The following is a 25,373-nucleotide window of genomic DNA, read 5'->3' on the forward strand; positions in this document are numbered from 1 at the left end:
CTACATCATGATGGGAGACTAAGGCACTAGACATATTTACTGGTTGATGTTTCATCAGATTGTTAGATACCCTGATTCTATACCTCTTTTGCGTTGCGCGAGTTGCGCCGGCTCATCTTCCAACACTTTAAATCGCCCCTTTTTCTACCTACTCTCTTCCTCGTACTCCTCGGATCATCATGCTAGGCTGAATTCGGTAATCTCTCCCATCTCGTTCTTCGCTTCCGCTCCAACCTTGTAAGAAATCCTCCACCGCAACTTGATAGATTGCACCTTGCGGTTCTTGTCCCCAGCATGCCATACTTCTACGAACTGGGTCACACCTCTGCTCTGCTTGGGAGCCAACTCTCGGCCAGTCTGGGGCCGGAGGCCAAGTTCGTAACCCTGGTTAATGTTAGCAAAATGACCTATCTGGAAAAGGCACGCGCAAGACTGACCTTTGTGGCGGCGAGCTGATAGTGAAGCTCTGAGATGGGCTGCGCAGAGTTGTTCGAGAAGGCGAAACTAAGATTGATCGCATTGCCCGTCCCCGTCCTCCCTGCAATCATCTCAATCTTAACAGTAGAATCGCTAACAGTCGCCTTGTGCTCCTTAGGCTGACTGGGCGCTTCAGGAGGGAGGGCTGACGAAAAGGCCCATTCGTCGTCGTCGTTTGCGGCTGGCGCTGCTGGCGCGGGCGCGATGGCGGGGGCGGGAGCTGGGGTAGCAGGCTTGGAGGAGAAGATGGGGGATCCAAGGGCGGCAAAGGGGTCGTTTGAGGTCGTGGCCTGCTGCTGGGGCGGCTTAAAGGCAGACATACCAGACGGCTGGGGTGTGCCGGACTGGGATGCTGAAGGAGAGGTGAAAGAAGCGAACTGCGAGAAGGATGGTGGCTGGGGTGTTGCAGTGTTGCTCATAGGTCCCTTTGCGCTGTTGTTTTCTGTCACGGAAGAGAGTAGCGCCGGCCCTGGGATGTCTAATTTTGGTCAGTATGCGGATGCGTCAACAACAAAGACTCTGTTTGAACATACTCGAATTTGCTCCGAATCCCAGAGTCAAAGCACCTCCTTGGCCGTAGCTTGCTGAATCGTCCATGGAAAGGCCGAGAAGGTCGTTTTCAATGCCTGCTGACTGTGAGGCCGGCTGACTTGAGGATGAGCCGTTCGTTGTCTCTGGTTCGCCATCAAAGTCGATCAAAGAAAGCTCTTGCGCTGCGCTCTTGGAAGGACCTGAAGTCGACGGCAGCGGCGCGCCACTGGCCACCTTCTTAGCGGCTTCAAGATCCCCCTTCTTCATGAACTTGTATCGCTCCACTGTCCGATGTATGCTGTCATTGATCTCCAGCAACTTCGCGACGGCCTCGTGGTCATCCGACTCCTCTTCACACATTTTCTGGATCTTGGGTTGCGCGCTAGACAGAGCGGCAGCAAGCTCAGAAAACACATCTCCATCCTGCATCGTGTCGCCCTGTTGGAAAGCTTCGAGTCTCTCTTCGAGCAACCTAGCCTTGGCTTGGATCTTGGCAACCTCCTGAGCGGCCTTGGCGCGGTAGTCGGTCTTGGATCGAGTATCGTAGCCGGCCATAATCTTCATCAGGCGGTTTGCCTCCTGGAGATCCTCGGGTGTACCTCGTCGAATGAGCTCCTGAAGCTTAGCAGATTGCGCCTCGCGTTCCTCTTCTTCCATTTCCTCGGCAGATTTCAAGTTCTACGCACGTCAGTATAGCTCCAAATCGCTGCCAACGATAATGAAGAGCGCCTTACATCGCTAGGGTTGAGCACGGCGGCGTCATCCCGCCTGACCTCGGGGAACGTGTACCCCTTGTAGCTCAGAAGACGATGCATATCCCGAATGAAGCCCAAGTCCTCCTTGTACCTGCTCGTTTCGCATATCGTGCTTCTCCACTCCTCAATCGCCTCGAGAATCTTCATCTGGACCCTCGTCGCCCGTATCGGGGGTCGCTCGGGGAACCTTCTGACGAGCTCATTGAGAAACTCTTTTGTGCTGATCTGCAGGTGGAAGGGGTAGCCGCAGTTCTTGACGCAGATGTCGAGCAGGTTGATCGCGAGGAGGGCGACGTTGGGGTTGCGATGGTTGATGTAGCTGACGATGGCGACAGCGGCCTCGCGTGGGGCGGAACCCTTCTTGGAATTGATCAGGTCGGAAATCTCGAGATTCAGAGCGAGGTTCGGCTCGTAATTCTCGGGACTGCAGGCGGCCTGAATGAAGCGCTGGAGCTGAGACGGCGTGGGAGCGCCCATTTCGCCCCAGCGGTCTCGGGCCGCAGCTCTGGCTGATGCGGCCTCCATCGTCGTCGTTGCGGCTGTTACGTTCGTGGGCGGCCTCGGGCGGGGAGGTAAGGGAGCTATCTTGGCGGGTTAGGGATCTCGTCGTTCGTCCAAATTTCTCAGGGTGAGAAGCGCATCCGAAGACGATGAATGGGTTGGGTTGGCCGTGTACAATTAACAGCTGGCCGAGCGAGCGCCTGCGAATTGGACAGATTGGATTAGGTCGGCGCAGGCATCCCTCATGAACCCTGTGATAGGTACCGATGGCATCTGTGGCCGAGTGACGAGGGGCTGCTGAGTGACAGGCGGCGCGGGAAGAGGAGCCACCAAAAGGTGGCCTGTGCTTGACCTACGGGCGGCTTTGCCATACTTCTGTACCTTATTCGGAGATATCACGCTTACTGGCATATTCGGACCTTGTTATGCACTGTAATGTTTTTTCTGGTCATTTTCGAGATTTGCCCCTCCAAACACCCCGCCAAACTTTTGTTCGCCCAAGGAGATACCGAACCCTTTGGCCTTCGTTCAGTCACCCTGCGATCCCACAGTAACATACCTCTCCAAGATGGTCCGCCACAAGAAAGACAACTTCAGCTCCCGCGGTCGTAAGCTCCACTCGGGACCGCCGCGACAACGCCAACCCCGCGATGGCGACGACACTGACGGCCCCTCCACCCGCCCATCCTTCAAGGCAGCATGCTGGGATCTTGGCCACTGCGACCCCAAGCGGTGCTCCGGAAAGAAGCTGATCCGAATGGGCATGATGCGCGATCTCCACGTCGGTCAGAGGCATAACGGCGTCATCATCACGCCCAATGGCAAACACACCGTCTCCCCGGCCGACCGCGACCTCATGGACCAGTACGGCGCCGCCGTTGTCGAGTGCAGTTGGGCGCGCATGAAGGACGTCCAGTGGAATAAAGTGGGAGGCAAGTGCGAGCGGTTGCTGCCGTACTTGGTGGCTGCGAACACCGTCAACTACGGCAAGCCGTGGAAGCTGAACTGTGTCGAGGCGCTCGCGGCGGCGTTTTACATTTGCGGGCACCCCGAGTGGTCGGAGCAGGTTCTTGCGCCCTTCTCCTATGGCGAGGCATTCTTGGAGATCAACGGGAGTCTGTTGAAGAAATACGCCGCGAGCGAAGACGAAAAGGGGGTGAAGAAGGTTCAGGAGGAATGGCTGGACAGGCTTGACAAGGAGTATGCGGACAGCAGAGAAGATGCTGACGCGGACGACATGTGGAAGGGAGGAAACACAAACAGGAGAGCCATGGTAGACTCTGACGAGGAGGAAGATGATGATGACGACGAAGATGACGAGAGCGGAGACGAGTCTGGCGAAGGCGACAGCGTTGACGGCATATACCTGGGCAAGAAGCCCGCAAAAGACCATGAAGAGGAAGAGGACGACAAAGACCCCTACGCGATATCAGACGACAGCGATGACGACGCGGCAATGGAGGAGATACGGCGCAAAGTTCTTGCGTCAAAGACGTTCTCTAACCCGTCGGCAGCAGAGGAGAAGAAGAAGCCCGAGTCGATAGCACGGCCACAAAACTTGAAGCCGGACTCTGATGTTGAGCCCGACTCTGATAATGGAGAGGACGATGACGAGTTCGACAACATCATCAATGCCACACCTGTCACGGACAAGATTGGGTTGGCTAAGCTCGAGAAGGAGCGGTCGCAAGCGACGACTACGAGTAGGACGTTCTCGTCGAATACGGTTTCTGCCCCGAAACGGTGGTAAAAATAAATGAATAATACATGACGAAGTTTGAGGTGGCCAAATGCCTCCCCAAATATTCTATAGCAGCCATGATAGGCTGGTTACACAAGTTGTTTTACAGTATGGCGTTGTATGAGTTGCGTCTCCGAATACGTTCGTCCTCCTCCCGAGCACAGCTTTGATGTCAAGAAACTCTCAAGCACCACTGTTGCTTAACTCTATACCCACGGCCTCGTCTTGTCATCTCGTACAAACGTCTTACAGCTGTCCCCATTATCTTACAAAGACCTCTTCTCTCTCACCTCTTCGTACATCTGGATTTGGTCGCCAACATGGAAGTCTGTAAATCCGTCAAAGGCAATACCGCACTCGGAGCCCTTTCTGATTTCATTTACATCTTTCTTGCCGTGCTTGAGAGTATCAATCTTGCCTACATTTGTTGTCAGATTAGGCCGCTACTCACACCAACGGTGATGAAAGGGGGAAAGCTTACCTTCAAACATCTTTTCGCCTCCGCGCAGAACGCGCGCCATTGTTGATCGAGTGACCGAACCGTTTCTGACCTTGCATCCGGCAATGTTCTTATACTTGCGTCCCTTGATGTTGATGGGGAAAATTTGAAGGATATCCGCCTCGCCGACAACCTTGGACGACACCTTATCCGGCAAGGACTCTGACATGACTTGCTTGACATCGTCTGCCAAGTGATAGATGACGCTGTGGTCTATAATTCTGACGCCCTTTTGCTCCGCCATGGCCTTGATATGGCCGGGTACGGTACTGTTGAAGTTGGCAATGACACTGTTCGATGCCTCGGCATGCTCAACATCTGACTCGGAAACCTGGCCAGCCGCAAACCGGAGGATACGAGGCCTCACTTCATTGTTGCCAATCTCGTTAATAGTCGCGCATACAGCTTCGACGGAGCCCACGACGTCACCCCTAACCATGAAATTGATAATTTTCGTGGTTGAAGCCGGTTCGACGGCATCTCCATCTGCTGCCTCAACCTCTGCCGCAATCTCAGCAGCAATCTTGGCCTCACGTTCGCGAAGCTCCTGCTCAGCCAACTGCTTCGAAGATGCCTCTCTCTCCCGCATCTCCTCGCGGTAGTCGACAGCCACCCTCGCTCGGTCTTCGTCGGGTGCCTGAAGAATCTCGTCACCAGCAGCAGGTAGCTCGTCTCTCCAGCCCAGAACCTCGACAGGGGTTCCAGGCGGCGCCTCGTCCAACTCCTGTCCGGCCTCATTTCGCAAAACTCGAACCCTAGCCCAGGCAGTGCCTGCGACAATGAAGTCGCCGAGGCGTAGAGTGCCACGCTTGACGAGCACGTTGGCAGACTTGCCATATGGCTTTATACTGGCTTCAAGCACCCAAGCTTCAGCCATACCATCGGCTTCGGCTCGCATGTCTTGAATTTCAGCCAAGGTGACAATGTTCTCCTCCAACTCAGCCATGCCTTGACCAGTCTTTCCGCTCACACAAACAACTTGTACGTCACCACCAAAGTCTTCGATCTCGACACCATGGCGAGCGAGGTCTGCCTTGACCTGATCCGGGCGCGCATCTTCCTTATCACACTTATTGATGGCCACGATCATTGGCACCTTTGCGGATCTGGCATGCTTCAGAGCCTCCAGAGTCTGAGGTTTGACACTGTCGTCAGCTGCCACAACCAGGACCACAATATCCGTGACGTTGGCACCACGTTGGCGCATGGTCAAGAAGGCCGCGTGACCAGGTGTGTCGAGGAAGGTGATGAGCTTTCCTTCAGACATCTTTACCATGAAGGCACCGATGTGCTGAGTGATACCGCCGTGTTCTTGCGCCGCAATGGAAGATTGCCTGAGGTAATCGAGGAGCGTAGTCTTTCCGTGATCGACATGGCCCATGATGGTCACAACAGGGGGCCGTTGCGGCAATACCGAGACATCTTCCGGAGGAGGCCGAGGTTTGAGATCCCTCGCAGCGCCGGTATCAACTTTTGGTTCAAACCCGAACTCCTGAGCGACTAGAGCCGCGGTTTCTCCCGTCATGATGCTGTCCTCGGTAATGTCTTCGAAGCCCATTTCTGCCAGAGCCTTCAGAAACTCGCGACTCTTCATCTTCAGCGCTGAGCCCAAATTTAATATGCTGATGAACTCAGGCAGGAAGATACTCGGGACAGCTGCAGCTGCTGCAGCTTCCGCAGCTCTTTGTGCTTTTGCCTCAGCCTTCTGACGGCGGCGTTCGGCTGGACTTATACCACCATCTTCCCATTCATCATTATCGTCCTCCCACCGTGACTGCCCTTTTGACTTGTACGATCCCCGAGAGGGTGCATAACTATCCCCGCGACGGTTGCTGGTCTTGTCGCGTCGTCGAGAGTCACGGTTGATCTCGTAGGACTCATCGAACTCTCTTGTCTTGGACTCTGGCTTTTGAGACGTGTTCGGTGCGGCTTGTGCATAGCCCCCCGATATGTCTTCGCTCAAGCCACCAAGTTCTGAGCGTGATGATCGTGGGTTTCTGTCGTTCCGGATGGGGCTTTCGGCCACCCGTTCTTGAAATTTGGTGAAAAAGTTCTCTCTCGAAAGTCCCTCGGAATCAATGCTAGAGTCTTGAGTCTTCTTTGAGAGTTGGCTCCAGCTGCCCGAGCCCAGTGCGTTTGACTTGCCGAGACCATTCCGCTGACGCGAGTCCCTCTGGGACGACAGACCACCGAGACCATCTCTTTCAGCGCGTCGGTGATGCGGTACAGGTGTGCTTGGCGGGGCTTGATCTGAATCATGACGATGTCTCCAGTCGGATCTTGGTGCTGAACGTGAAGGCCTTTCGTCGAGACCGCCTTGAGTTCGCGGTTTTGTGTTGGCATCTCCCAAGCCACCTTTAGAGCTTCCTCCAAGGCCACCTCCAAGGCCTCCTTTACGGCCATCTCCTAAGCCACTGAAAAACTGCCTCGGCTTCTTTTCTTCCTCTCTTCCTCCTGCACTTGTAGGGACGCTCTCAAGGCCTCTTCCCAAGCCTCTTTGCGCGCCACTTCGAACGCCTCCACTTCCAAGACCGCTACCGAGACCTCCCTTAGGCCCTCGTTGTCTCGGGTCGGGCTGCCCCAAAGCATCCTGGGCCTTTCTCGTCGCATCAGCTTTGTCCTGCACGGCCTTCTCCTGTGCGGCTTTGTGGGTGGCTAGCTTCTGGCGCGCGGCGCGCTCATGTGGTAAAAGCCCATCATCGACGTCGTTGCTTCGATCTACGGGGGCCGCTACTGCTGGGCCGTCGGGGCTCGGTGCTTTTGACGGCGTGCCTGCACCAAATGCCGACGCTCCCCATCCGGAGCCGTTGGCCGGAGCGGGTGACTTCCTAGGAATGCCCGAGCCGATAGAGCCCTTGCTACCTCCCCATGACGCGAATCCTCTGCTGCCGGTCGATATATGCTTCGTCGAATCGGAGTAGTTTGGTCGACCGAGATCACGCTGCCGGTGCAGGGCGGGGTGGCGGCAGAAGGCGCAGACGTAAGCACTGCTTCGCTCCTAAAGAAGCTATTAGATTATGTGCAAAGACCTCGATCACTCGGGAATAGTTCTACTTACGTTCCATATCCTACATCTAAGCATGATTTGTATTTGGGCGCAACATGGGAGGCTGCGAAGGAATGCCTGGAGAAAGTCAAGGTCGAGCTCGAGCTCCTTCGAAATGCCCCAGAAATTTCTCGAGCTCCCCCAGGGCAATTGGAGAGGTCAGCATGTGCAGCCAATCGCTGCCAGGAGGCAATTGGACAGTTCTTGGACCCACCACCACCCGGTACGTCAGGGGCAGGTACCTGGTGGCATGCGACCCCCTTGCCCCCATTTGTAAAGCAAATTCGGCCAGCTTGTAGCTAAAGAGCCCTGGGTCGAGCTCACTTATTCTCACTCACATTTCACAAGCACAACTGGTTCACAGTAAGTGTCCGCGGAACCGGTCACGATGGCGCCAAAAGTGAAGGCCGTCAAATCCAAGGCGCCCAAGAAAGCGGCAGTGGGCGCGCCGCCGAAGCCCTTCAAGAAGCCAGCAGAGGTCCTCCAACCCTTCATCGAGACGCTTGACCAAAAGCACGTCTACATCACCCACATCGACTCCAAGCCCGTGGAGTTCAAAAAGAAAATCTTCCTCGTGCCGGTCGGCATGAACCTGGCCGTCGCCGCGCTCTTCGTCCTGCGCATGTACTGGATCCTGCCCTACTACTTCAAATTCGTCCAGTCCGCCATGGGCTACCCCAACGAGACGACCTTCCCCACCGCCGACTCGACCTGGGGACAGCTCCTCTGGGAGGTCGCCAAGCGCGGCGGCTCGCTAACCCTGGATCTCATGCTCTTCATCTTTGTCTGGCCGTGGCCCGTCGAGTTCGTCTTTGGCACGTCGTACAGCAACCCGGTCAGCTGGCGGTGGAAGGTCGGTTTTCGCGAAAAGGAAATCTACGTCCGGCGCAGCCGGGAGTGGGACCAGCAGCTGGGCGACATCTTCAAGGACAGGGAGCGCAACGAGGCGCTGCAGCAGGTCATCCGGCAAGCTTGCTCCCCTCTTCTCCTTCAGGAGAAGACTGGCTACCTCACCATGACTGGACAGTGGGATCTCGACTGGCAGGCTATGATTGACGCTCACACCATGGTTGATCGCAACGACGTCGCACTAGATGCCTTCAGACGCCTGGTACTGGTGCATCATGAAGATTACGGCTGGATGTCAGTTGAGGAAGAGGGCGTGACGGCAAAGGAAGACGACAGACGGAGACAGGTGTTCCAGTTCAGGGATGCTCTCCACGCAATTGGCAAGGAGAACCTCTTCTTCCGGTGGATCGAGATCGTCCAGTTCGAGTCCTCGCAGCCAGGTGGGTTCGGCCCCGAGAAGCAAGTTGTAGTGGCGAAGCAGATCCGGGATCTGTTCCAAAAAGAGGGCGTGGATTTTGATCAGGTGTGGCATGACGCCGTTGGATCGGATGGGTTGAGTGGCATGTGAGACAAATCATGAATCTGCACTGCGCGAGGTATTGTACATTGGCTTCATGTAAAATAGAGCATTTTCACGGAGTCTGGCAGAACAGCCTATGGCAGCAATTGGGCTTTGGCACACAAAATCTTTTGTCCACATTTGTGGCTTCCACATGGTGTCCGGGGCACGCGATGCTGGGATCGAATATGGACCAGGAAGAACGATGGTATATAACTTGAGGTCGTGTCCAGATTGCCAAAGAGCACTGAATGCCCGGCTTGGCCAGGACCGGCTTATTTGCTGGACTTCTTGCCCTTCTTCGCTGAAGGGCCGAGGGCGGCCTCACGCTTCTTGGCCTCCTTTGCCTCAATCTCCTTCTTCTTCGCAGCCTCTTGGGCCTCGCGCTCTTCTCTCTCGGCCTGCAAAAAATTAGATGATTAGTCTTAATGTCTAGGAGGTAAAACGAAATCTGAGCTGAACTTCTTACATCTCTCCGAGCAGCATCAGCCGCTCTCTGCTCACGAATGAGTCTCAACCGCGCCAGATCGGCCTTGGCCTCGTCCGTCTTGCCGGCCTCGTGCAGCTTGCGGTATCTCTCCTTGGCCTGCGCGGCCTCCATGCTCTCGCGCTCCTTGCGGTTGTTGGCCACGGTCAGCTTCTTGACGCCCTCGGCGGCCTCGTCAACGTCGGCGCTGGGGGCAGGCGCCTTGGTCTGGTTGCGAGAGGCCTTGGAGTGGTTGGGGTTGGCGGGCATGTCGTCATCGCTGCTCTCCTCTTCGGAATCGCTGGGGGGCAAGTCGCCGACCTCGACGGCCTGGGCCTTCTTCTTGGCTATGGCGGCATCCTTGCGAGCCTTTGCGGCAGCCTTTCTATCGGCACGAGACAACTCGGCCTGGGCGGCGCCGCCCTCGTCAGAGTCGGACTCCTCCTCAGAATCCTCTTCAGAATCTTCTTCGGAGCTCTCCTCGTCCTTCTTCTTGGAGCCGGCGGCCCACATGTTGATTTCGTTGCCATCGGCGTCGAGGGGTCTGAGATCACGAGAGAAGTGCTTGCCACCTTTCCAATCAGTAGAATGTCAGCCTGCGCTTCAACGGGACGGGTATCACTGAGGCGAATTTTTGACGAACCTCCACGGGTGAACTTTCTGAACTTGCCGCCACGGCCGCGAGAGTTGCCTCCTGGTTGTCCGCCTGCCATTTTGACTGTGATGAGGTTCTGTTTTTTTCTGCTGGTTTGCTTCTGATTGTCTGCGTAGACAAAGTGAGATTGCGGGGTCGAAGTGGGATGTTTAGCAAAGATAGTTGGCGCAAAGGGTAGGATGGCGGGGTAAAAGTGTGCTGTCCTGCTTTGGTGGGCGGCGGCTGCACTTGAGCGTGGTGGTTTTTAAAGAAAAAGGTTATGGTGTCGGAGATTTCCTTAGAAGCAGAGGAAGAGGGATTCACTGGAGATAAAGCAGGGTCAACACGGTGAATCGGACTTCAGTTATGATCCCATTGGGTAGACACTAAGGCATAGCTCGAAGAGTCACAGACTTAATAGGGTGTGGCAGATCAGAGGGGCAATCATCATTACGGTATTTCGCCCTGCCAAGTTACCAAAATGGGCCATAACAGCATCGTTGGGTTACGGCGCGCAAAGCACGATACTGCAGTCCATTTCAGTCCCTGAACCTGCAGAGTCCCGCAAACACAAACACCTTGACCTTCATTGGCCGGCGGCAGCAGCCCATTTCTACCCGAGGGGGCCACTCTTTGGCCTCTTTTTCACCGCCACGACTTTGTGCCCCGCGCTAAAGCGGGCAGGCTTCCATGTAGACAGCCTGTGTCAGGAGATGCACATGTGCAGAATGTCTGTCATCTAAGCCACGCGTAGTATGTTTTCGGCAATCACCTCACTTTAGTTACAGGTGCAACATCTTACCCTCCCTCAGGTACAAGGCCGCGGTCCCTGATATAATGACCCCGATAGAGACGGGAAAAGGGTGAGGCCAATCGAAGGATGATTTCAATCTGGCGGCTCTCATTCGGTACGTGGATTGACTCCACTCGGTTCTTTATAGACTCCTCCTAAGGTAATATACCAAAACTGAAGGTAATCAAGAGAATACCAGTGATTGGCCTTTTGCCAGGGAGAACTTAGTTTTTGATACAATGTACCAACGAATAAGTGAGTTCCTCAGTGAGATTTGACTGTGTGGTAGGTAGTTCATCAATCAACTGCGACTAGTCCTCAAAGTGTAGGAGTAGCCTCTCACTTTGCTTGGGATAAATCTCCGTTGGTTCAATCCAGTCCATGCTACAAGATTAAGAGCTCTCAGTGTGGTAAAATCGTGGATGTAAGTCATATTTGTCTTCAATCCGAAGACCAACCCAGTTGTGAAACGAGTTCATCGCAATGAAATGCCAAAGAGACTTGCAAGTGGCCCACCAAGGTATCGAGCCGCATCTCCAACTGAAAGTGAATCCCGGCCACCGGCAAAACCTAAGCGCGAACCAACCAACCACCCTCTCCACTGGCCCCACTCTCAGAAAACCAATATCAAGGCTGAGATCGCGCGCAAAAGCTTGCGCTTCCTCTTTTTCTCTTTTCTTCTTTACCTAATCATAAAACATATTAATCCTCCTTATTCACTCTGGCTTTCACGTTATCAATGAATGTGTCTGGAGGGGAAACAGGAGGAGAGACTGACGCACTTTACTCGCACACTTACCCTCTGACCCGTGGCAGCTTCGGCTGTATTGGTGATTAGAGAAATTTTTTGCAGCGATACATTGTTTCCCACCGCATTTACCTTGCGTGTAGTGAGATGCCGTGACTGTGCTGGGGCGCATTAAACATCGTTCCAGACGTCAATCACAAACCTGACTGTCAAGCTCCAGCCTATGATGCGCTCTGTTCACTGTCCCAGAGCCCTGGTTCTTACGGCAGAAGCGCTGTCACTGGTGTGAGGTTATCTCGGCTATACAGTGCGGAGGTATGTTATACAGTATAGGCACGGTGTTTCGGTCTCTCACTGAGCCCGTTCCTTGCTCACCCGTCATCTCACCTCACCCATCGCCATAACCATGACGAACTCTCAAAGGTGATACAGTTTTCAACTGCTTTTCGATCTCCTAAGCTATCTCTGCTCAGTTTTTCTGCATGCACCGTCTCTCATGTATGACCAAAACGGACAAGTCTTCAAAGAAGTCGTCGCACAGCGGCCCCCCGACACGTACCAAAATGGCCGGGACTGGTCACGGCGGACCGGCCGGCAACCACGAAGAGGTCGCGGCGGCCAAGGCATGAAGGGCGCGAGGTCGCTCGCCGACATGGCGGTGCACACGATAGCGGAGAATATCGGCGACGTGGAAGAACACCATCTCGCCCGTGAAGACCTGCCGCGGCGGTACTTGTGGAGGATATGGCGGCTCTTGGAGAATAGGTTGGTCAACCTCTTAATTACTCCAAAAATGGCACATTATGATATTCATTGTTTTGTTTTTTTGATGTATAGAGGTGTATGCTTCCAAGCCTGGAAGGTCTTTTCCAAATTCCTCCTCGTCGAGGACGACGAAAAGACGCTGGGCCTATATCGCTATCGCCAACACATATGCCAGCCCAGCGGCGCGAGTCTCCGCCACTACCTCAAACCCCTCGAGTCGCCCAACGTGGACTTTGTGACGCACCTGACCATCACGGGGTCCTGCTCCTTTGGCGAGAACGAGCTGCTGGCGCTGCCCAAGCTCCGAAACCTCGCCATCCTCGAAATCATCGAGCCGGCGTCGTCGGCGTCGGTCATGGACGAGCAACACGCCCCCAGCTTCCCCAAAGTCGACGACCGCCTCGTCAGGAGCTGGTCCGAGATGGACGACCCCTTCCCGCTCCTCCGCGTCCTCCGTCTCTGGGGCGATGAGTCCGTCACGACGCACTCGCTCCTGTATGTCTCCAAGTTCCCCGCGCTGGCGCTGTACGACGTCAACGCGTCGAGGAGTGACTGGGGAGACGCCTGGGGCGCCGCGGGGGAGAATAGCTGGGAGGTTGACGAGCCGCTGCACGGCCCGCACGATTCTCTGCTGTGGTACCTCTTACTCTTCGACGGCGCCGTTGATACGGCGGAGGGCAAGGACAGCAAGCCGAGACAGCTCCAGGGCATGGCGCGCAACATTGACGACGGATTGATGAATTTCTGTCAGAGCAGCAACCAGCCCATCACCATCAAGCCATCTTCTCCAGACGGCCAGGACGCCCCTCCGTTTCTCGACCATCTCAGCGATGCGGCCAAGAGGAATCTATCCATGTACGTCGACGTGCCGGGCTACGAGGCGCAAACCTGCAAGGGTTTCCCCTTCGAGACGTGGGGCTTCTGGCTGTACTCCTTCCTCGGCCAGCTCACAGGGGACGCAGACCTCAAGAGAGCGGGTCAGAAGACGGGTACGTTACTCAAGGTGGTGTCGGAACAGCTGGTGCTACCCGCGAAGCCACTCGCATGCCTCCAGCTCGGCCATTGCGGGTCCGGCAGGCCGGGCATCACGCCAGCCGTTTCGTATGTGCGCCGGGGACTCTTCGCCACGTGCAGGTACACGTTCTTCAGGAGGTCGTCGGGGTTGGCCAAGCAGGAGCCAGCGCGGAAGCCGACGGAGTCGTTGAGGCCAAAGGTAGAGCTGGGCAAGGTCGAGACGGGATTGAACCCCAACAGAAAGAAGAGGCGGAGGCTTGATGACATTCTGCAGTCTTTCATGGGTTCTTGAAGTCTGTTCTGAGATGAGAGACGGGTAAGTCCTCGGAGACCGAGGCTAATGTTGGTCCCAGTCTCGATGAACTGAGTGTAAAACACTCGTCACTCAAGCCATACTCGATATTGGAAGAGTAGTGCCAACAGCTTTGCACCATTAGATGATGTAATTATTACCTACCCGTTTTTCATGAGCTGGCGTTTAGGTGCATCGCGTTTGGCAGCATCGAGGGCAGTTTGGACATCTGTAGTACTAATAGGTTGGAAAAGCAAAAATCATGGCTATCATTTTGATCCCTAAGCTTTGACGCCGTACTCTAGATGATGACAATGGCGTACCCATCGTGACGGGTATATACCTCCTCCACAGATTCATTCATTCTCCAAGAAGTCTCCCTCATACAATATGCTCCTTTTACAACATGGGCTTCAGGTCGTCGGCGACGGTGAAGGGCGCCTCAGTCTTGCTCTTGATCTCATCCACCGTAACTCCGTCCGCAATCTCGATGAGGGTCAGTCCGTTGGCGAAGTCGACGTCAAAGACACCCTGCATGGCACGTTAGTATCATGTCATCATCCCATAGGAGCTAGGGTAGAAAGGAGGTGGAAAGAGACTTACCAATTCCGTAATGATTCTTGACACGCAGGCTCTGCCAGTCAAGGGGAAAGCGCACTGCTTGACAATCTTGGCGTTGCCCTTCTTGTCGGTGTGCTCCATGGTCACAACGACCTTGGTCGCGCTGGGGTTGCTGACGAGATCCATGGCACCACCGAAGCCCTTGACCTTGCCGGGCAACATCCAGTTGGCGAGGTCACCGTTGGCGCTGACCTGCATGGCACCGAGGATGGTGAGGTTGATGCGGCCGCTGCGGATCATGCCGAAGCTCTCCTCGCTGCCGAAGACGGCGGCACCGGGCTTGAGGGTGACGGTCTCCTTGCCGGCGTTGATCAGGTCGGCGTCCTCGTTGCCCTTGGTGGGGTAGGGGCCGAGACCAAGGATACCGTTCTCGGACTGAAGCTGAACCTCAACCTCCGGGCCGACGAAGCCGGGTGCGAGCATGGGCATGCCGATACCCAGGTTGGCGTACATGCCGTTCTTGAACTCCTTGGCGGCACGGCGAACGATGAGCTCGCGCTTGGCGGCGGTGTCACCGGTGCCGAGGGCCTTCTTGGCATCGGCGTCGTTGGGGTCCTTGGCGAAGGTGTACTTCTCAATGTTCTTCGGGGTGGTGCTCTGAATGACGCGCTTGACGTAGATGCCAGGCAGGTGGACAGCCTCGGGGGAGATTTCACCAGGCTCGACAATGTGCTCAGCCTCGACAATAGTCATCTTGGCGTTGCGGCCCATGGCACCGTTAAAGTTGTTGGCGGCCAGGCGGAACTGGCAGTTTCCGAGCTTGTCGGCCTTGTAGGCCTTGACGAAGGCGTAGTCACCGGCGATACTCTCCTCTAGGAGGTATGACTTGCCGTTGAAGACCTTGACGTCCTTGGGGTAGGAGAACTGGTCGGGAGAGCCGTCGGCCTTGTTGCGGAGGGGCAGCTCGCCAGTCTGCACCACGGTGCCAAAGGCGGCCGGGGTGTAGAAGGCCGGAATACCCTTACCGCCGGCGGCGCAGCGCTCAGCGAGTGTGCCCTGGGGGGTAAGCTCAAGCTCAACCTCACCGGTGAGGTACATCTTCTCGAAGGTCTTGTTCTCGCCAATGTAGCTGGCAATCATCTTGCTGATCTGCTTCGTCTTCAGAAGCTTGCCGAGGCCGGAAGCATCGGTGCCGGCGTTGTTAGAGACGGCGGTGATGCCAGTGATCTCAGGCTTGTTCAGGACCTCGTCAATCAGGGTATCGGGAACACCGCAGAGACCGAAGCCACCGCAGAGAAGTGTGGAGTTGGGCTTCATGTCCTTGAGAGCCTCAGTAGCTGAAGGGTAGACCTTGTTGATCTCTGGCCTCCGCGCAGATGCTGAGAAGGCGCGGGCAAGAATGGCAGTGTGCTGATTGTCACCAAAGGGTTAGTTTGGGCTACGCGGGCTGAGATTTGACACTGCCGGATCAATTGGACATACGTTGGAGCCATGGCGAGCGTAAGCTCGCAATGAGCGAGCACACAGAGCTGCTGAAGGCATCGTGGTGTGTGAGGGTGTGTGGATGGTAGTACGTGACTACAGCGGAGGGTTACAAGGGCCGGAGAGTACGGTTGAGCAACGGACTGAAGCAGGTCACCGTACGCAAGAGTGACAACGACAAAGAAGCTATTGACAGGAGTTGGGAATGAAGCTGGAGAGAGGAATTGGGGAGGGAGAAGGAGAGAAGAAACGCCTTTCGTCACGAGGGATTCCGAAGGGGCCCCGGCCAATTTATTGCATCTACGTTTATCCCCCAGGACCTAGCTCCAAGACCGTGAATTGCCGCAGAGCACAGTATGTGGGATGGATTGGGAGAGCGTGTCTGGGGGGGTACCTGATTCCGCCCCATCCCTTCGGGATTGAGCTCGGCAAGAGGAAAGACGAGGGTTCAAGCTTGGGCCTGCTGGCGAGTCTGAGAACCTCCAGCAGACAAAGAAGCTCCAACTCTGGGGTCGACAGGCACCTTTTGGCAGCGTTAGCTAAGCACTCCCCCCTCTCATGTTCCGCGACTCGGAAAGTGGCGGGGCTAAATGTTCTTGCGGCTTGGGCTCTGGGGTGACGCCAAACTGGGAAAAGTCCACCTCCAGCTTTCCCCTTGACCCCGTCTGAACCCCGCAAAGACAATTCTGAGCCTCTGATGGAGGGAGTGCATACCCAGTTGCACCTATGCTTTGTTTTGTCTACACCTTCTTTATCCCGCGTAGAGTAAATAGTGACAGCGTCTCCAGAGGGTAGGCTCAACATCAGAACATCAATCATACAGCTATGGACTATTATGGGTGAACTCGGGGATCGGTTCGGGAAGCGGCGCCGTTTGCCGAGGACTCTGCCGAAGCGGAACAAAAGTCAGGAATTTCCAACCTCAGTTCCGAACAGGCGCTCTCTGCAACCACTCAGTCCCCTCGACAATGGATCAACGCATGGTAAAACCCCCAGCCTACCAGCAAATTGTCACTGCGATACCGGCGGCATGCACAACCCCTCGAGGCGCGCGCCGGCTTGGCTGGGTCGCTGGCGAGGTTCAGAGCTCTGCGGTCCCCTGCGTCTGTCATCATTAGCCCCGAACCTTCGGTACGCAGTCCGGCACTCGAGCGGCTCGTTGCCATCCGATGTTGTGGAGAAATCCCCGGTGTGTTCCGCTAGCCTCTCTTCTGTATCCTCGGCCATTGCTGCGATGCAAATGCTCCAAAAGAAAACACGTTGAGCCCCAAGAAGCAGGTCACCATTGGATATCCAAGCTGCACAGGTCGCATACTGATATGGTGACCTCAATTGATGAGACTGTCCTACGTCTTTTAATATTTATCCAACCCCATGGCTGCATGGTCGGGGTGCAGTATCCGCTGGATAACTTAGGTAACCAGGAGCGCGCCAGGTAAGGTAGCTTATGGACTGGACGATTTGAGGCGGGGTGTATCCGTACGCCTGAAGATGCCTAGCCGCTGATTGGCGACCGCAAAGTTAAGATGGAGCCGTCGCAAAGTCCAATGTCTTATCGGACAATCGGCCAGGGATAAGTTTTCTCCCAGCTCTTATCGGCTGCCCCACGCTCAAAAAATTTCCCAGCATCGCTGCGCCTTTGGTGCAGCAGTAGAATGGATCTGAGGTTGCGACCCGTATTGCTGTGATTTTGTATCATTGCGCTTGTCGGTCACGAATTGGACAGCCCACCCGTACATCATATACACCGGGCTGAACCGTTCAAGTCGCTAAAATGGAACAGAGCGCCAAGCGACGTAAGGTCTCCCACAAGGGCGACTCCAAGATCTCTGCCAACATCGCGACGGCGAGTCCATTCGTCCTACAGACGGACGAACTGTTGAAGGAGGTCAAGGTCGACTACGCCGAGGCTCTCGATGGCGCTGACGCCCTGTTGCATAAGATCAGAAACCTGATCCAAGGAATTGAGCCTCATGGTCCTATTCCTGTTCGTAATCCCCGATGATGCTGCTCCCCCCACTAGACACAGGCTGTGTTAACCTCGTTGTAGATCGCCGAAGCCACGCGCAAGTTCCAGAAGACGAACAAGATCAAGATTCCCTATCCGGACCCGAAACCCGCCGACGATGCGCCGTACAAGCTGTCATACGAAAAGCCCGCCGCTTACAATGTCGTGGGCAGCTACGTCTCGAAGACGATGATCCAGGCCCAGGCCAACAAGGGTGTGGACATGATTGTGCAGATGCCGGCTTCGCTATTCCAAGAAAAGGATCACCAGAACATGCGCTACTTCTACCGCAGAGCCTACTATATTGCGAATATTGCAGCCGCCTTGCGCAAGGAGTTGGCAGGATCGGCCGACCTGGAGTTCGAGAATCTCAATGGCAACGCCCTTCTGCCCGTCCTCTCCATCAGACCCTTTTCAACATCCGAATCGTCAGAAAGCGACGAGAGCGACGAGAAGGCCGAATCGGGGTCTTCAAAGGCGGATTTCGTCATTCGGATCATTCCTTGCGCGCCGGAAGGTGTCTTCCCCAAGAAGAAGTTGCACCCCGCGTACAACAGCAACCGAAATGGGCAGCCGGAGAACGCCAAGGAGTCGACTGTGTCTACGCCCTTCTACAACTCGACCATTAAGGCTGAAGACACATTTGTCACATATCTGCGGGTCCTCACTAGAGCCAAGGCGGATTGCGCAGCCTTCGCAGACGCTTGCATACTCGGAAGAATCTGGCTCCAACAACGAGGTTTGGGCAGTTCGCTGGCCAAGGGTGGATTCGGTCACTTTGAATGGGCAATCATGATGGCGTTGCTGCTGCAGACCGGTGGACGGAACGGCCAGCCGGCGCTTTCTTCGGCTCTGAGCAGCACTGAGCTATTCAAGGCCACGGTCCAGTTCCTTGCGTCTACCGAGTTTGCTAAGAAGCCCTTTGTCTTTGGCACATACAAGCTGGGCGCTGACCTCATTCGAGAGAACGGCCCCGTCATGTTCGATCCCGAACGTGAAGTCAACATTTTATACAAGATGAGCCCCTGGTCAGCGAGCCTTCTCCACTTCCACGCCAGCACCACCACGGAAGTACTCAACGACACTCTGGCAAACCAGTTCGAGCCGACCTTCATCACCAAAGCCGATTTGCCGCTACACCTGTTCGATAGCATTTTCGAGATCCAAAACGTGGACAGCAACTCAAAAAGCACAAACCCCGATCGACGAGGTGCCGTCTGGGATCTAAGCTTCAAGGCTTACACCGTTCTGAAGAAGGCGTTGAAGGAAAGGTCACAGCTGATTCATTTCGCGAGTCAAGACCCAGCACCGTGGTCAATCACCAGCACCCGGCCCACGAACCTGTCCAACATCCAGGTTGGCGTCATCTTCGACCCTGCCAACATGGGACGCTTGATGGAGTATGGTCCTTCGGCCGAGCTCGAGAAGGAGGCGGCAAAGTTCCGCAAGTTCTGGGGTGACAAGGCCGAGCTCCGTCGCTTCCAGGACGGCAGCATCCTCGAGTGCGTGCAGTGGACGCGGCAGACGTCTGCAGAAATCTGCGAAGAGATCGTCCGGTACGTCCTCCAACGCCACGTGAGCCTTGGTGCTGGCGATTTGCGCTTCCACGATGCCGATATCCCCCCTTCCCTGGACATCTCGCCCTTTGACAGGGAATCCTTCGAGGCAGCGAGAAAGGCCTTCAGCACGCTCGAGCAGGACATCCGCGGCCTGGAGGAGATGCCGCTCTCGGTTAGGCAAATCGCCCCCGTTGTCCCCGAACTGCGATCCGCGTCGGTCACGCCGCCCTTTGCGCTCTCTCAGAAATCCGGCCCTCCGCCGATGGACGTAAACCTCTACTTTGAGGCATCCAGCAAGTGGCCGGAGAACCTTGTCGCGATCCAGGAGACCAAGATTGAGTTCCTGCTCGACATTGACCGTCGGTTACGCGCTGCCCACGACAACATCTCAACGAGCCTCGGTCGCGACAACGCAGCACGGGATATCGACAACCTTGCCTACCTGGACATCATCTACCCCAACGGTGCCGCTTTCCGACTGCGCATCTACGCAGAGCTCGAGGAGGCCCTCCTAGACCGCCAAGCCAGGAACAAGACGCTGGACCCCCAGAGCAGAGTCCAGGCCGAAGAGGCCCTCTTCAACCTCAACTGGCGCCACAAGCACCTGCCCCTCCACACGCAGACAATCACAACCTACTGCACCCGCTTCACCACCCTCTCCAACACGATCCGCCTCGTCAAGCACTGGTTCAACGTGCACAAGCTCGCGAGCCACATCTCGGAAGAGCTCATCGAGCTCTTCGTCCTCCACGTCTTCCTCAACCCGAACCCCTGGAAGGTCCCCTCCAGCACAATGTCCGGCTTCCTCCGCACCATCCTCTTCCTCTCCCGCTGGGACTGGCGCGACGAGGCCCTCGTCGTCGACTCCTCCGACGACATGACCGCCGACGACCGCGCCGTCGCCCAGCACCACCTCGAGGCCTGGCGCGCCCGCGACCCGACAATGTCCCACGCAGTCCTCTTCGTCGCCACCCCGCACGACCACCTAGGCCTGGCCTACACCCGCCAGGGGCCCTCCAAGCTCCTCGCAACACGCATGACCCGCCTCGCGAAAGCCTCCAGCAAAAAGATCAAGGAGCAAGGCATCGCGCTCGACGTCGCCGAGCTCTTCCAGCCGTCCCTGGCAGACTACGACGTCCTCCTCCACCTCTCCACCTCGGGCCTGAAACGCGTCGCCCGCGACGCCGCCTCCGAGGCGGGCACCCGCACCTCCCTCTTCAAGAACCTCGACGAGCGCACGGGGAAAATCCCGCTGCCGCTCGCGCGACACCCGGCGACGGTCCTGCTGACGGAGCTCGAGACGGCGTACGAGGATACCCTCGTCTTCTTCCACGGCGCGTCCGGCGACGCCGTCATCGGCGCCATCTGGCAGCCCAAGCTGCGCAGTCGGCAAAAGTTCCGTGTCGGTCTGCCCTACAACTTCCACCGGGTCAAGGGCGACAGCGACGACGACGACGAGGGCGATGTGGTCGAGGTGAACAAACCGGCTGTGCTGCTGGAGATTGCTAGGATCGGTGGTGACTTGATCAAGAAGATTGAGCTCATTGAATAGAGGATGAAAGATAGGATCTACGAAACGTAGATGGTGTAATTTGGGGAATCATAGCGAGGTTAGGAAAAGTCCATGAGCATCAAAAGTCCGGTTTTTCTTGTTGTGTTTTTTACCATGTCATCGCAACGTCCGCACACAGATTCGCGGTTCAGTTGAGTGATTACAAAAAGAAATTGTCTTTGGTCACGCTGATTATAGCCCTATTCAACCTTTGGTTTTTCCCTGTCTGTAACGCCATGCCATGATATAAAATGCCTATGCACACCAACAAAAGACGTATACACAAAACATGCCCCTTTTCTCGTCACACGCAACAAGTCCAAGCTAGTGTGTATTCATTCCGAAAATACCCCCCTTTATCCCAGTTTCGTTGTATTCATTCTAGTATTTGAGCAGCTTTTGCTCTTTGCCGCTGTCGGCAACCTGCTGGGTAGAGAAGGCGCAGAACTTGTCCTTGATCGCGACCACCTCGTATGTACCTTCTTGGCTCGCGCGGATGATCTTGCTGCTTTCGTAAGAGACGTCATGGCGTGTCTCAAGGACCACGCTCTTCTGGCCCTTACGGGCATTGGAGCTGCGAGTGTATGTGAATTCGTACGGCGGAGTCCCCCAGAACTCAAAGAGGATCTCCACTTCGTTGCCTTCATGGATATCCACCCGAGTCTGTCGGCCCCTGCTGATCTTGACGGCGGGCAGAGGGTGAATAGTCTTGGTAATGTCGACAGAGGCGCGGCACTCCGAGGCCTTATCAGAGATAGAGGTGATGGTAAATTCGCCAGGTGACTCGGCGATACGACGGAAGTTGGTTGTGCTAGACTTAGCCTTGCGTTGCTGGCCCTGGAAATCGTACCAAATCTCAAAAGGAGGCGTGCCGGAAAGCGTATAAGCAATGCGTTCACCGACGCAGTAGTCTCCTCGGCTCTCAAGAGGGTAGATAGCGGGAGCGTCGTGGAGATGAACTTGCACAGATGGCGCACCGATCTCGTACTTCTTTTGGCATCCGCGAGCGTCTCTAACCTCGCGGATGCGGACATGCTGAATTCCAAGACGCAAATGCTGCCTGGGAATGTGAATGCCGTACGTGTTACCTTGGATCGAAGGAATTCTATATGTTTCGGGGACGGTGCCACTGTGATGCTTGATCTCGATCTCAATGTAGAATGGAGCGACACCGTTCAGGGTGATAGGAATGGTGTCTTCCTTGTCTTGCTCGGTCTTGCAGTACTTGAACGATTGACCGGGCTTGACGAAGGCAGCAGATGGCTTGGCGTTGACCCTTTGGTCGATGACGAGTGACCGAGAGTTCTTCTCGCTGTTGTAGAGATTATCTGCGAGGGCGGAGAACTGGTACGTGTACTCTCCAGATTTGGAGGTATCCATAGGAATGGACGCTTTGTTGAGAGACGTGTCGAAATCCCTCTTGTTGGTCGAGGCATAGCCCTGGGGAGGTTTGTGCTGAATATTGTAATCAACATGGAATGGAGCCGAGCCTTGCAAGAGTTAGTGAGATTTGATAATTGAGATGGCGAATTAACTTACCCTTCAGGGTGACCTCAAAAGCGTCGATGTCCCCCTCACAAACATCACGTTTAACGTATTTGCCCTTATCCAACGTGATTGTATCAGACGGCACCACGGTGATCTCTGGACGAGGGTACCAGTCGACCTCGAACTTGGAAGCCTGAGGGTCCACAACACCAGGGCACTGGTTGTCTTTCACGTTGACGATCTCGTAGGTGCCTCGGGACCTGACAGGAAGGACATCGTTGCCGTTCTTCAACGTCTTTTCGTAGATCTCATCACTTCCATCAACATTGCGGTAAGAAACAGTCCAAGGTCCTTCGCCCTGAAGTCGCAAAGGCAGCTTGACATCGGCGTGTTCGATGACCTTGGTGATGCGCTTGTTCTCGAGCAAGCCAAATGCTGCGCGGGGCCGCTGGCGCCTTACCGAGATCTTGAGCTCATCCTTCAGGAACGTGCGACAGCCAGACTTATCCTGGACGCTGTTGAGAGCGAGTGTGTACTCTCCGCCCTTCGCAAGAGGCCTAGTCTTAATCTTGTACGATGACCCCTCGATGTCGGTGACACGCTCAGATTTACGTTTTCCATCGTGCACCAGCTCCCATTCGAGCGTAAACGGGGCGTCACCGAGAAGGAGGATGTCGACTTCAACTTCCTGTTCGAGACAAGCGCTCTTGAGTCCGGTCGGGTGCGAAATGTGTGCAGAGGCGGCTGGCTTCACGTCCGTTTCCAACGTCATTTCGGGGCTGAGAGGCTGACCCTTATAGATAGCATCATCAATTTGCTTGAAGATGTACTTGTGATGACCAGCTGCAGTGGGTCTCAGTTCGACTTGTTGTCTGAGACCCTTTGCTTCCACCCGCTCGTGTCGGATCTTGCCCTGCTCGTCAACGACGTCGTATCGAACCACGAATGGTGGCGTTCCGATGAAGTCCAGGTCAACTCGGAGTCCCACTGAGTTACCTGCGCATTTGTCGGGGATCTCTTCGGAACGGAGAGCAAGCTGGGGCTCGAGTGGGTTGAGCAACAGGCAAGATGACGGCTCCTGCACTTCGCCTTCGCACGAGCCACTAGAAACAGATTTGAGTGTGTAGAGACCAGGCTCCGAAACATATGGCTTGTCGTGGGAGTTGGCTGCGGTAAAAGAACCCAAGGAAACCTGATCGCCGTGGTCTCCGCTGTTGGTCAAAGAGTCGATGGGCGAGAACTCCCAAGTCAATGTATGCGAAGTATCGGGGTTCTTCCCGGCTATCGAGAAACTGACTGGAAGTCTTGCCTTCTGGCCCTTGGCAACCTTGACCGGTCTGCGTAGGTCACAATCCTGCAAGCGAGCTCTGGGCCGCTCCTTGACGAAGAAGTTGCGTGCCAGATGCTTAGGCCGGGGACGCACTTCCGCATCTTCGGCAGACGGAGCGTACTTCTGAACGTTGCCGAAGCCATCCGTAACCTCGTCCACGGCGTACTGCCACTGCCCTGGGCTATCCAGCGTCTCGTTGATGCGCACGGCCACCGTATGGGGCTTGACCCAGGAGATGTCTTCATCACCAACTTGAGTCAATGAAGAAGATGGGGTCCCAAGTAAAGGCGAGGTATAATCTTCAGGCTGCAAGCTCTGGAAATGAAAGCTGCGATCGTTATCTTTTCCTGTCCGACTGTAGACAATTTTCAGGGGCGGCGTTCCGGTGACGTCAACAAGCAAGTTGGACAAGTCCCTGATGCACCGGTCCTCTTTATCGGGCGTCCGGAAACCTGCCTTCGGGCACGGCACTACATAGGTGTCCCTCGTTGTGCGTTGGACCTCAAGCTTGTATTCATCCAGAACCTTGCCCAGGCGGTACACACCAGTCTTCTTGACTGGGTACTCGATTGAGTGAGCCAGTGGGTTTGAATCCGCCGTTTGGTCCTTGATCTGCTTTGCGATCTTGCGAACCTCCCTAGTGGACAGCTTGATCGTTTCTTCCAGATTGGTATCAAGGTCGATGCGGATGAGCTCCATCTCAGCAGGCACCGTAGAGTTGAATTGTATGGGTAGTCGAATAGTTTCGCGCCCTTCGCCGATGCAGAATGGAGTTTGCTCGAAGTTGAGTACCGCAGAACTGGGTAGACCATGTCAGCAACAGAAACTGCAGTAATGTGCCTTATTAGATTCTTACCCTTCTGGCAAAATGTTGATGATCTGCCTGCCCATGATCAAGGAATGATTATGCAGAATGCTTGAAACCTTGACAGTGTTCTCAGAGACAGCCAGCTCTCGGTCGTAGAAGACCTTGAGGAAGCCAATGAGCCATGGTTGCAAGGGGAGCTATTCGTGGTTAGCCTGGCCTCAAAAGTGGCACACAAGTGCCTGCACATACCGGAATGTTGAACATCAACATGAAGTTGAAGAAGGCGTGGATGAGGAAGATTGCCGTGACTACAGGCTGCGACAACTCCAGCCATGGTATCCTCATCTCCGGGAGGCCAAAAAGAAAGCCAAAGTCGATAAAGACCCATTTCAGAAATAGCCATGCCGATGTATCATTATCCTCCACAAGCTTGATCCAGTCGTAGAATCGCCATGCCAGCAGCCCGACGTAAATGGCAAAGGCATAGAAGCGTTGTTGCGGAGCATCGAGGATGGTTAAAGGAATGACGGGCTCGGTCGCAGGGCCATTTCGAGTCGCACTCTCGGGGGCTTGAGGAAGCGAAGATGTGCGATGACTGCTCTTCTGGGAGGAAACGGAGGAGTTCGGGTCGGGATCCTGTCGTCGGGCTGGTGTTTGTGGAAAGCCACCAGTCCGCTGTCTCGGTGTTGCGCTCATCGCATGCCGTTTTCAAGGTCGCCTCATAAGAATCGGAGTGTGTTGACTTTGCCGATGATGGGTGGAATCTTCCGCTCCGAGCGATGCGAAGGGTAGACTTCGGGTATTAAATGGGCTTGCCCGGCGTTGCAAGCTATTGTTGACGTCGTGGAAGTATGGAACTTGAAAAGCTGGAGCGGGAATCCAAAAGCTTCAAAATTTCCAGTGAATGTTCGTCAC

At 55.3% G+C, this 25,373-nt stretch overlaps 10 protein-coding genes across 10 annotated transcripts; 4 read left to right on the forward strand and 6 right to left on the reverse strand.

Moving 5' to 3' along the window:
- Positions 1-177: 177 nt before the first annotated feature.
- CCOS01_07683 (VHS domain-containing protein) lies at positions 178-2,288 on the reverse strand (the record flags this gene model as incomplete). The annotated part of the gene is made up of 4 exons (XM_060455846.1): positions 178-384; positions 438-955; positions 1,011-1,686; positions 1,743-2,288. The coding sequence occupies 4 exons, from the start codon at positions 2,286-2,288 to the stop codon at positions 178-180; spliced, it is 1,947 nt and encodes a 648-aa protein (XP_060313738.1).
- A 544-nt stretch (positions 2,289-2,832) lies between these two features.
- CCOS01_07684 (uncharacterized protein) lies at positions 2,833-4,014 on the forward strand (the record flags this gene model as incomplete). The annotated part of the gene is made up of 1 exon (XM_060455847.1): positions 2,833-4,014. The coding sequence occupies one exon, from the start codon at positions 2,833-2,835 to the stop codon at positions 4,012-4,014; it is 1,182 nt and encodes a 393-aa protein (XP_060313739.1).
- Positions 4,015-4,271: 257 nt separating this feature from the next.
- On the reverse strand, positions 4,272-7,586 carry CCOS01_07685 (translation initiation factor IF-2; the record flags this gene model as incomplete). Its single annotated transcript, XM_060455848.1, has 3 exons — positions 4,272-4,423; positions 4,487-7,502; positions 7,563-7,586. The coding sequence occupies 3 exons, from the start codon at positions 7,584-7,586 to the stop codon at positions 4,272-4,274; spliced, it is 3,192 nt and encodes a 1,063-aa protein (XP_060313740.1).
- Positions 7,587-7,938: 352 nt separating this feature from the next.
- CCOS01_07686 (uncharacterized protein) lies at positions 7,939-8,967 on the forward strand (the record flags this gene model as incomplete). Its single annotated transcript, XM_060455849.1, has 1 exon — positions 7,939-8,967. One exon carries the CDS (start codon positions 7,939-7,941, stop codon positions 8,965-8,967), a length of 1,029 nt encoding a protein of 342 aa, XP_060313741.1.
- Positions 8,968-9,233: 266 nt separating this feature from the next.
- CCOS01_07687 (uncharacterized protein) lies at positions 9,234-10,137 on the reverse strand (the record flags this gene model as incomplete). The annotated part of the gene is made up of 3 exons (XM_060455850.1): positions 9,234-9,359; positions 9,428-9,996; positions 10,068-10,137. 3 exons carry the CDS (start codon positions 10,135-10,137, stop codon positions 9,234-9,236), a joined length of 765 nt encoding a protein of 254 aa, XP_060313742.1.
- A 1,958-nt stretch (positions 10,138-12,095) lies between these two features.
- On the forward strand, positions 12,096-13,670 carry CCOS01_07688 (uncharacterized protein; the record flags this gene model as incomplete). Its single annotated transcript, XM_060455851.1, has 2 exons — positions 12,096-12,364; positions 12,437-13,670. The coding sequence occupies 2 exons, from the start codon at positions 12,096-12,098 to the stop codon at positions 13,668-13,670; spliced, it is 1,503 nt and encodes a 500-aa protein (XP_060313743.1).
- A 399-nt stretch (positions 13,671-14,069) lies between these two features.
- Positions 14,070-15,773, reverse strand: CCOS01_07689 (coenzyme A transferase; the record flags this gene model as incomplete). Its single annotated transcript, XM_060455852.1, has 3 exons — positions 14,070-14,201; positions 14,274-15,641; positions 15,714-15,773. 3 exons carry the CDS (start codon positions 15,771-15,773, stop codon positions 14,070-14,072), a joined length of 1,560 nt encoding a protein of 519 aa, XP_060313744.1.
- A 951-nt stretch (positions 15,774-16,724) lies between these two features.
- Positions 16,725-16,940, reverse strand: CCOS01_07690 (uncharacterized protein; the record flags this gene model as incomplete). Its single annotated transcript, XM_060455853.1, has 1 exon — positions 16,725-16,940. One exon carries the CDS (start codon positions 16,938-16,940, stop codon positions 16,725-16,727), a length of 216 nt encoding a protein of 71 aa, XP_060313745.1.
- A 547-nt stretch (positions 16,941-17,487) lies between these two features.
- Positions 17,488-20,832, forward strand: CCOS01_07691 (nrap protein; the record flags this gene model as incomplete). The annotated part of the gene is made up of 2 exons (XM_060455854.1): positions 17,488-17,700; positions 17,764-20,832. The coding sequence occupies 2 exons, from the start codon at positions 17,488-17,490 to the stop codon at positions 20,830-20,832; spliced, it is 3,282 nt and encodes a 1,093-aa protein (XP_060313746.1).
- A 381-nt stretch (positions 20,833-21,213) lies between these two features.
- On the reverse strand, positions 21,214-25,154 carry CCOS01_07692 (uncharacterized protein; the record flags this gene model as incomplete). The annotated part of the gene is made up of 4 exons (XM_060455855.1): positions 21,214-22,322; positions 22,372-24,449; positions 24,507-24,655; positions 24,708-25,154. The coding sequence occupies 4 exons, from the start codon at positions 25,152-25,154 to the stop codon at positions 21,214-21,216; spliced, it is 3,783 nt and encodes a 1,260-aa protein (XP_060313747.1).
- Between the last annotated feature and the right edge of the window lie 219 nt (positions 25,155-25,373).

This window comes from Colletotrichum costaricense (assembly GCF_030867565.1).
Source record: "Colletotrichum costaricense strain IMI 309622 chromosome Unknown Scaffold_7.1, whole genome shotgun sequence".
Classification (NCBI taxonomy): domain Eukaryota; kingdom Fungi; phylum Ascomycota; class Sordariomycetes; order Glomerellales; family Glomerellaceae; genus Colletotrichum; species Colletotrichum costaricense.